Genomic DNA, 11,155 nt, shown 5'->3' with positions numbered 1-11,155 from the left:
TGAGGTAAGTAAAGCTAGAGGTAAAGTTTCCATATACTTCTTGGTGAAGTTTTAGCATTGTTTCATTTATAAAAGAATGTAATTGCATGGAGGAGGGTAACCTGACAGATTATCCTCAGTGATGCACTTTACCTTGATGTGTTTCAATTAGAGCCGATTTTGGATCGAGCTCTTTCAAGCTCAACTGAGCATAGAAGGTCCAGAGTATAGCCTAATGCTCAAGGAAAGGTTGCACCTCCACTCTCCTAGTGATGGATAGCTCAATTGTATAGTGGATCTCAAATGTACTTGGTTTGCATCCAAGGTATTGTATGCTCACAGTATTTCTACCGTTGGGATCACTATCCAATGTACTAGTTACTGTGAGTTGGTATGCAGACGTTTATGGTTTGCACCTAGGCTCTAAAACTATATATTTGCAAGGTTGCTAGCATGTATGGAATATGTGAAATGTATATTTGGATGTGATGTGCATTTGCAAGGCATTTATGGGATACATGGATGGCATGCAATATACATTTGCAGGTGATGCAAAAGAAATACAATTACATAAGTTACATGTAGTTTGGAGTTGATGTATGCCTTGCATAACGATCATGTGGTCCATCATTGCTATGAGGTATTTATGCATTAAAATGCCTTGGTGGAAAAAATAGTATTGGGTTTTGGCATGCAAATGCATCCCTTATGATTCTGGCAGTGGTTAGAATTCATGTGGGTGGATTGTAATTGGTTTAAGTGACTAGAGTTTCACATGCAGAGGGCATGAGCATGGTTGGGCAACAATAGATATACATGTTTGACTATGATGCCACCATGTATTTCCAGTAGTGACAATGCATGTTATGGCACATTGTCGCACAATCAAGGACGATTGCAAGGATTTCAAAGGAGTGGTCTATCACAAGGACGTGAAATTTTATTGCTTTGCTTAGCATTTGATTAAAAGTTAATCAAATGTGCAAATGTGACTTGCACATATGAGGTGAAAGTTAATTATTTCACAATATGGGATCCAAGACCCCGAAATATCAGTTGATGCCAAATGCAAAAGTTGTAATAAGTCATGTATGACAAGTACTAGGTGATACTTGGTCTAGGATTTGGGCCTAGACCAATGATCAAGTCCTCGGCCCTCAATTCTAAGCACACATTCCGAGTTGGCTATCAAGCACTATTTTTGCTATAAATTAGAATTTACAACAGAGATTTTCCAATATCTCCACCTTTGATGACTCAAATGATTGGATTCCACTAAGATAACTTAAGAGATGGTTGAGGGATGAGAGAGAATGTTATAGAGAGACATTTCAAATTTTCATCACAAGAAAGGCTGAAAAACTGTTGTTACCCTACTCAAACAACCCCTACAAAAGCTGTCACCTATAGCTTGGGACTACCAAAAAGATTTCTACCCCCTCCTATGTGATGTCACTTGCACCAAAGGACCTTGAGTTGTTGTCACCTGCTCTTGGAGGGCTCCAAACTATTATTGTCTGCTGTAGAAATGGTCCAGTGGTTGCAAATCACACTAGCAACATCTCCTTGAATTCCAACACCTGAAATTGAGGAATTTCAAGGAGATTCAAGAGGACAGCTAGCCCATATCAATTTTGGGGCTGAATTTGTCTTTCAAGGAGCAAGGTGAGAACCGATCCTCAAGCAAACCAAGGGGCAAATTGGTTTGGAGGTTTGTTGGTTAGTCTTGACAAGTGGCATTTGGATTAGTGAAGGAGGTCAAAGGATCTCAGCTGTTCTCCATCCATTTGCAATAAAAGTTAAAGAAACACTGCAAGGGGCACTAGTTTTGGGACCAACAAGCTATCCATTGTCCAATATTAAAGTGGTAAAGTGTACATTTCAATTTTGTGAATTTGTTAATTGTTGTTATTAAGTGCTTAATCAAGTTTCACCAACCTCTCCAAGAAGGAAGGTTAGTTTCACCTACCCACCGTTCAGCCTATCCTTGTCTTACAGGTTTTGGCCATCAACCCTCTTCCACTAGCTGTCCAGTCCCTTAGCAATTACTACTTCATGGTCTATAGCTATTGCCTAGCCTCCCGCTACTACCGGTGACCAACTATCATTATCTTTAAGCAATTACATTGCTGCACTTCCCAATTTTAGTCCCAGAGATTGTTGCATTATGGTTTCTAAGCCTACTGCCCTTCCATTTTCAGCATTGGCCTAATTTGTGTTTGCATCTACAGCTAGTCATTTTTGTGTTTTCAACACTTTTCTTCATTAGTCTCTACTCTAGCTGGTGGTTACTACACTCGAGATCCATCTCCAATGGACAACACGCATCAACCCCTCCCTTAGCCCACTCCCACAAGAGCCATTGATTATTAGACAGCTTTACCCTTAAGCATTCTATACATTCTCTCATTCATTTACATTACAACATTGATTCATTCACTCCATAGTTATCTTTCTTCTTTGTTTCTATTTGTGTTTTTGCATTTTGCGTTTTTCATTTAGGGTTTGCACTTATTATGTTACTAAGTTATTGTGTTTCAGACATGTTCGTGCATTCTGTGTTTTCTCTATGCAAACCCTAGCATAACTTTCAAGTAGTACAGCGTCTAAAGATGTCAACTAGCTAGTTGTAATGCAAACAATAGCTCCTTTTCATCATCTCCGACTCCCACCAAGGTGAATGATACCATGTGAGAGTGCATAGTGGAAAGGAAAGCAAACATAGAGCGAATAGAGAAGAAGATTGAATGAAATGCAAGAGAAAGAAGAAACAAACTAACTAATGGCTGAAAAATACAAGGCTGTAACAACTAGCCTTGACATGCAGCATTGAACATCAGTGCAAGCGCCAGATGGAAGCAAGGGGTCTCTTGGCTGAATGAAGACTGAGTGAGTGAATGGAGTGAGGGGGGTAGGCTGCATATAAATAGGCAAACTAAGGTCACAACTGATATACAATGTTGAACTGACGGGCCACAACTTAGAGAGCTTGCGATCGAACAGGAGCGTAGGAGTGTGACGGCTGGAGAGCAAGTGAGCAGAGTGAAAGTACGAGAAGATAAGAGTGTACCAACAATGTGTTGGTACACAAAGAATAAAATGCATTTATACTTAGGGCACGTAAAGGGTGCGTTCACATGTACAATGTGCATGTACTATATACACGGAGGTTACCAGGCCTTTATATCCCGCCAACAACCTCCCACTTAAAGGTCCAATATGAACCTCTAGCTAACCAACTCCCACTAGTCGAATGCAATGCTCGTGTTGAGCTCTGCTTAGACTTTTAGTGAGAACATCTGTAGGGTTATCTTGTGTTTTAATCTTGGTCAATGCGATTTGACCATCTTCCAGAATCTGTCTGATGAAGTGATATCGCACATCTATATGCTTTGTGCGTGAATGATACATGGAATTCTTAGCTAGATACACTGCTGCTGTCCATCATCATCCGGCTCAAAAGTAACCGGCTGATCATCAGTTTCAGCCTATGGTACGACACCTTGAGGCTCATTTTCTAAAGTTATGGGTGGTTGTAAACTTTGAAATTTCACCTTTTTCAGATCTTCATTAGAGGCTAAAGAGCCTTTCAGCAATTTTGCCTCATTAAACACAACATTACGGCTGCGAATAATTTTCTTGGACTAAGGTATCCACACTCTGTAGCCAAATTCACCCTCATCACCATAGCCCATGAAAATGCCTTTGGTGGATTTTGGGTCAAGTTTGTTCCTCAACTCATCCCTAACATATACAAAAGCATCACAACCATATTATACGTAGATGGTCATATGAGGCCGATTTGCCAGACCAAACCTCCTCAGGAGTGCCATTATTTAAGGACCTATTTGGAGAGCGGTTGCAAATGTGGAACCGCGGTTTTGAGTGCCTCTCCTCAAAATGCACGAGGGAGATTGGCAGTGGACAGCATGCAACACACTCTTTCACATAAAGTCCTGTTATATCTTTCAGCCCCCCCATTTGAAGGAGGACTGTAAGGGGCTATAAGCTCCCTCTTAATACCATGTAAGTCACAAAATGACTTAAATTCAGTTGATGTGAACTCACCTCCATTATTAGTTCTCAAGCATTTCAACTTTCTATCTATCTGAGTGGTCACAAATGCATGAAAAGTTTTAAAAACAACAAACACTTCACTTTTCTTTTTCAACAAGTACACCCAAATCTTCTTGGAACAATCATCAATAAAAGAGACAAAATATGCAGCACCACCCAATGATTTCACAAGCATACTACATACATCAGAATGCACTAAGTCCAAGACATTGGACTTACGAGAGACACCAGAGTAAAAGGAATTTTTTGTTTGTTTTCCAAACTGACACTCGTTACAAAAATCAAGTTTAGAGCCTTTTCCATCAACCCTCTTCAGAGAGGTAAGAACATCAAGTCCTTTTTGGCTCATATGGCCTAATCTCTTATGCCATAACTCCAAGTGGCTGCAAATTTCAACAACTGCAAGAAACTTGCCATTCAAGGCTTTACAATGCAAACAATACAATGTGCCCTTCTTGGTTCCTTTTGCAATCAACATGGAACCCTTTTTTACTTTCCACAAACCACCACGAAACAGTGTAGTGTAGCCATGCAAGTCAAGTTGACCAACAGATAGTAAACTCTTTTTAATGCCAGGCACATATCTGACATCTTTCAACACAAGTTCTTGACCATTGTCTAAAGACAAGTGTACGGTGTCAATCCCATCAATGCTGCAAGCATGGTTATTTCCAAGGTACATCTTTCCATAACTGCCTGTATTAAACATAGCAAAACACTCCAAGCAAGGAGTTACATGGAAAGAGGCATCAGAGTCTACAATCCAAGTCTGAGTGACACCATCATTAACTAACAAGAGTGCATCAATCACATCAGCCTTGGTAATCTGCATATCCTGCATGTGACATACAAGGGCATCATAATCAACTGCACATAATACATCAGCCTCTGTATCTGAAAGCTCCTCTATGACCACACCGGAGGCCACATTGGCCTTTTCTTTGCCTTTGGATGTCTGTAATGCATCTGTCTTTTCTTCCTTCTTCTTTTTATCTCCTGCATTCTTCTTTCTCTCTTGTTCCTTCTTGTAGTACCTGCAGTCAGGTTTCTTGTGGCCCTTCCGACCACAATGATAGCAAGTGATGTCACTTTTATCCTTTCCTTTACTCTTGCTCTTGTTTCTCTGCCCTGCATATGCATTTTTCTTTTCAGTCCTGTCTCTTACATTATAAGCTGAGTTGCTGCTGCCTTCTCCACTAGACATACGTCTAATTTCTTCATTCAAGATAGAACCCCTCACCCCATCATATGAGAGATTGGGGTTATTGCTGAGTGAAACCACCAAGGTTTCCCACGAGTCCGGCAGTGTCATGATCGAAAAGATCGCCCTCAACTTATCATCAAAGTCCAAGTTTGCATCTTTGAGCTGATTTAGAATCCCTGTAAATGCACTCAAGTGCTCAACTGCACGCTTTGACTCATCCCATCCAGTCGCATATTCACCAACTTGCGCATTAAATGCACTTGATTAACAGGTGTAGTGATCTCATAAGTAGTTTTCAGCTTCTCCCATATTGCATAACCTGTGTCTAAACCCTTAATGTCTGTCAGAATGTCATCAGTGACACCCATCTTTATGTAAGCCATAGCCTTTTTATTCACTCTGGCCCAATTTGCATTAGACATTAGTGCGGGTTTATCTTCTTGCAAAGCATCCTCACAATCCTTCAGGAACAAAATGCCCTGCATATAGTCTTTCCAAAGGTCAAATCCATGACCATCAAACCGTTTAATCTCCATCAAACTCTTGATGTCTGAACTAAAAGAAGTTGCAGCCATTTTATCACGAACACAAGAGTAAATGCACTAATCTGCCGAAGCACAAGCTGAACCAGCAAAATACCCTGCTGTTTTTCCTCAACCAAAAATGAATCTCTGCTGTTTATACATTAACCAGCCACTACACGGGCAAAAAATGCAGAAATTTAGTAAATTCTGCGCAAATCCCCAAAATTTCAAGTCCAAAATTGCATGAATGTCAGCCAATCTGACCCAGCTGAGTAAAGCTTTGCCAATACATGAAAAGCCCCAAATTTTTGGGATCCAATGTCAGGAAATTTTACCCAAGAAAGGTAAAATTTCGACAAAATTTGCAAAATCCCCAATTTAATTGAGGTCACCGCATGTGATGTCTGCAATTTCTGACTCAGAAGTCACTGACAGGCATGAATGATGCTAAATCTGAGAAAAGCCCCAAATTCTATGGCCCGATTTGCACAGATTTTGAAGCTGTGCCTCTGGTGTGTGAACACCTGCCAAGGCTAATGAAGGGATTAAAGAAAATTGATTTGTTTTTTTTTTTTAACAACGAAACTAACCGGGGGGGGGGGGGGGGGGGGGTCACGCGAAGTCGCCTGCACATCGTGACACCTGCCCACCAAAACTGCCCGCCTTTTGAGTCACATCTGACCTGCGCATCTGCCCGCCGGAACTGCCTGACTGTCACGACACGTCTGACTGATGCCTGGGCGCTGGAACTGCCCATCTGACTGATGCCTGCCTGTCTCGTCTGACTGATGCCTGCGCACTGGAACTGCCCGTTTGACTGACGCCTGCCTATCTCATCTGACCGAGGTCGCCACAATCTTGAAAGCATGCAAAGTCTTGGCTCTGTTGGCTCTGATACCAGTTGTTGGACTGACGGGCCACAGCTTAGAGAGCTTGCGATAGAATAGGAGCATAGGACTGTGATGGCTGGAGAGCAAGTGAGCAGAGTGAAAGTACGAGAAGATAAGAGTGTACCAACAATGTGTTGGTACACAAAGAATAAAATGTATTTATACTTAGGGCACGTAAAGGGTGTGTTCACATGTACAATGTGCGTGTACTATATACACGGAGGTTACCGGGCCTATATATCCCAACATACAATTGGCCAGGCCCAAACCACGTCAATGGTCACAATGCCCAAAACGAAATGCACTGATGTACACTCCATCTAAAGTGTCTAGAACACGTAAAATGATAGATAATCACAATGTCAGAGCTCCTAATGTGATCGCCTGTCACAGGCAGTAGTTGACTATACATGACACACATGTTTGATAACACAAACAGCCCCAAAAAAAACCAACCATCATAAAGCAAAATTGACTAGCCATCACCCACTTACAAAGCTTCTCAAGTGTCGCTATATAAAAGAAATTCAAGTTTTGATCTTGGCATGATAACTACTACCTGCTTTGCTTCTGGAAGAGCAAAATACTTGTCGGAAATTCACACTGTTCACCTTTTAATTTTTGAAAAAATAATATAAGGCAACACGATTCAACAATAATGGCAGGGTCATTCCGACAAAAATATATCCGTATCTGACTCAACCAGAAAATCATTTAAGCTTGAGAGCAATCAAGGCTGAACACCCCGACATATAATTATAACTGACTATCTGTACTAACCTCACAGTGCTGCCATCTTCTGCATGCTCACTTATTCCTTCTTGAGAAGATTATTGATTTGTACAAGAGAAAACCATCCTTCGAAGGTAGAAGGGAAGCTAACGCTCGTCTTGAAGAAATGAAGGCATAGGAAACCCTCCCCCTTGATTTGCCCTTCCATTAAAAGCCTTGTCACAATGCAAGGCCATTGGACAGTTCTCTGAAAACCTAGTGATTTATCTTCTGCCACCTTCCCCAAGTCAGAAACAACTGCATAATCCGGCATCCCTCAGACCACCTAATATAAGATAGCAACAACAACACAGAAACTTCACGGAAAAGGATTCATATGTGGATTTCCAACCACATTTTAAATACCAGATGTGAATGGTCAAATCGCATTGATAAACAACAGCAATACAAAATCAGTACCAGTTACTTTTCGCACAGCAGCCTAAAGTAACTAACAGGTTGCTTCCCATCTTCCTGAGTGCCAAATTGAAAACCCATGCTTGATAAAAGAGAATGGTTCAAGGATATGCTGGATAACTCCGTATTCAAACTAAGGACCAGTGACATGCCAAAGGGCTGCCCTTTCAAAATGTGATATTTCAACTGAATATGTGCCAAATTCGCCTGTGAATCTTTCAATGGCTCATCAATCTGGAATTGACCATCAAAAACCCAACATCACAAACCCGAAAAACTCATCTGCATGTTCCCCTGTTCTCATTCACAACATAATTCTATGCAGCAAAAGTATAACTTGCTTCCAAGCAGTTGAAGACTCAATAAGGTTGGCAATCTAACCTTCATGGAAGAGAAAGGTCCTGCGGCTCACGAATTTAGTTCCTGTATATCCATACCAATCAATGAGTGAAAGTTGGAGCTTGGATCTATACACTCTCTCCACCTCAACTTCTCAAACAATGCTAATCCTTCAGACAGGTGCCCAGCTGCATAAAGTGCTGTAAAAAGAGTTCTCTGTGCAAGGAGACCAAGAGAAACCTTGTGCTTCACAATGTACGCACAAACTTCAAAAGCTTCATCCATCATCCCAGTGTCAATTAGACCAATCATAAGGTGGTCACAAGACCAAGATGCAATGCTCAACTTAAAATCCTTCAAAGACATCTCGCGGAAAATTTGAAGAGCATCTACTACCTTTCCACCTTGGCATAGACCGCTGATAAGCAATGCATGTGAGTTCAAATAGGGCTTTGTGTTGCTCTTTGTCACCAGCTCAGAATTGTCATCATAGATCTGTAGCTCCCCTGCATTTAACTGAAATGTTAGAAGAAGGTATATGTACTGAACTTGGTAAATGTATTTCAAACAGCAAGACTCATGGTTATCACCTGATGCCTTGTGAAACAATTCTATTGCTTCACTAAATTTCCCTGAATTCAAAAGATACTGAAGCATATTGTTGAATGTATGAATACTAATCGAGTGTCCTTTCGCATCTAGGATCCTCAAAAATAGATTTATTTGTTCAGTTATGTTTGTCCCGCATATAACACAAGGCAATTCAAGAGAAGTAAAATGTCTAGGCAGAAGGTCCAATTGAATCCTCTCCTTATGAAGTTTCTCCCCATCCGAGTAATTTCTTGCTAATGAACATAATTGAATGAGTCTACTATAAACAAGGCTCCCAGCAGTAAAACCCCTGTGCTTCATCTCTTCAAGAAAAGTAAGCCCATCCTCCAGCTTCTCCACTCTACAACAGCCAAGAATGAGGACCTCATAGAGTTTATGGTCAGGTTGAAGACCATTTTGACACATTTGCTGGTATATGTGCTGAGCTGCAGAAACATCTTTCAGACTGAAACTGAGTTGGAGGGCAATAGTATAAAAAGAGACAGTAGGGATTATATCCAAGCTCTTCATGTGATCCAATGCTTCAATCATTTCTTTCACCATTCCCGCACCCTTTAACCTGTTGATAAGGACCCCAAAAGCATAATCCACCTTAAGGCCATGCTTTCTCATAAAAACCAGTGCCCTCCATCCAGTTGTGAAGTTTCCCTCTCTTCCCAGTCTCGCAACTATCTTGGTAAATACTTCTTCACTGTGCTTGTAGTTGTCTTGCTTCCCTGCCCACTCAAGGAAGCTCAAGGACACCTTAGCGTTGTTTAAATTGTTAACCACAAGTGCCGCAAGGTCAGGTGTTATGTTTCCTTCTAATTGTCGAAGTGACGCTTCTGCGCGCAACCCCCATCCATGTAGATTTAAAAAGGAACATATCAGCATGGGGTCGGGAGAATCCAGAAGTTCATTCTCGTTGCAGAAACCGTTTCTCAATTCGGAGGACTGGAGATGACTGATGGGACCATCTTTGTGGTGTGAGCAAGCATCACTTGATTTCGCAATGCCTTCCCGAGATGGCAATGGCATGCGTGTTTTTGTGCTGCTACCTTGCACGTCATCAATTTCTTGGCTATCGGGAAGCGGCAGAGTCACATTGACAGATGATGACGACGACGACGACGAAGATGATGATGGTGACGGTGGCAAAGATTCCGTTGCCAAGGGCAAGTGTGCTGATACTGCGGCATTTGCTTCCGCGTGATGGTCCGTTTCATCACAAAAGGCCTGTTTGAATCCACGGCGAGTCAAGTAATTCCGGTAGAAGAATGTTATGTGCGCAGATCGAAGCATCGACTTCTTCATTATTTCCAGGCAGGCTCAGCCAAGTCTCGTCAATACGTCTATCATGGCTTCTTCCTTCTTGGCGGATCCAGCTTCTCTTCCTTGATGAAAGAGCTAACAGTTTGAAGGCTTTACTCATGAGTGAGGGGGGTGAACATTTACCTGGTTCTAGGTCTAATCTAGCAAAACTTAGATATCCCCTTGTAGCTTTCAGATCGAGTGTCCAACTTTCAAAAGCCGTTAACGAGATTGCCACTCACTCAAATCCAAATGCTCCCAAAGTTCTCTTGCTTTTCACGGATTCCAGTTTTTAAAAAAAGATAAGTCGTCGATCGCATATAATAGCCATGGTAAAGGCTATTTGAGTAGCCTCACCACTATACTTTTTAGTGACCCAGGCTGTTTCTCGTAGAACATCTTGTCTCAAGGCAATAGGATATCCTAGGCTGTTTCTAGTAGAACATCTTGTCTCAAGGCAATCGAATATCCTACTTGTAAGGATGAAGTGCTTGTGGCCATTAGAGGTATTGGTAGGAAAGATCCCCTGTATCAAGGTGGTTCATAAGAGTTTGAAAATAGATGAAGCTATGTAACATCCCCCACATATTGTTTCTTATTAATACAGTTAATGCATTTTTTTTAAAGTCTATTTGAAACGCTAAAGTTCTTCTCATGAGGGGGCTTCATAAAATTGTTTCTAAAGAAAATTGGAAACCATTATTGACCACATATAGTGGTCTTTTATTTTCTTTTGGAAACACATTTCCAATTGAAAACATGTGCCAGATTGATTTCTTACTTGAAATCAATCTAAAAGTTGAAGTGGGACCTTTTATCTCCCTCGTCCTTTTTAAAAGAGGTACCTTTATGTGAGGCAAATTGTGCTAGCATGGCATAAGAGAAAAGTGAACTCCATGACATGAACCAAGCTAAATTCTAGAAACCAAGAATTTGTTAAAAAACTCCTTTGTGGTTTCCAGACTGATGAGCATAACACAATTGGGTCAATACGAAGGGAAGTCACTCAAACATTTGGAGTCAAGAATAGATTTTGGAGAGGCAAATAGTAA

At 41.2% G+C, this 11,155-nt stretch overlaps 1 protein-coding gene across 2 annotated transcripts; it reads right to left on the bottom strand.

Annotated features, from left to right (window-relative positions):
- Positions 1-7,454: 7,454 nt before the first annotated feature.
- On the bottom strand, positions 7,455-10,346 carry LOC148039544 (pentatricopeptide repeat-containing protein At3g61360-like). 2 transcript variants are annotated; one of them, XM_087691730.1, is made up of 5 exons: positions 8,792-10,344; positions 8,598-8,707; positions 8,244-8,285; positions 7,866-8,096; positions 7,455-7,731 (listed from the first exon to the last, which is right to left on the bottom strand). In XM_087691730.1, exons 1-3 carry the CDS (start codon positions 10,104-10,106, stop codon positions 8,271-8,273), a joined length of 1,440 nt encoding a protein of 479 aa, XP_087547856.1. In that variant the 5' UTR covers positions 10,107-10,344; the 3' UTR covers positions 7,455-7,731; positions 7,866-8,096; positions 8,244-8,270. The 2 variants fall into 2 exon arrangements, with proteins under 2 accessions (XP_087547856.1, XP_087547848.1); XM_087691722.1 differs by having other exon boundaries at positions 8,244-8,707; positions 8,792-10,346.
- Between the last annotated feature and the right edge of the window lie 809 nt (positions 10,347-11,155).

This window comes from Lygodium microphyllum, chromosome 2, assembly GCF_053477565.2.
Source record: "Lygodium microphyllum isolate KBCC chromosome 2, Lygodium_microphyllum_v1.1.10, whole genome shotgun sequence".
NCBI classification, from domain to species: domain Eukaryota; kingdom Viridiplantae; phylum Streptophyta; class Polypodiopsida; order Schizaeales; family Lygodiaceae; genus Lygodium; species Lygodium microphyllum.
Note: the sequence above shows the minus strand (reverse complement) of the source record. Positions and strands in the feature narration are given on the sequence as shown.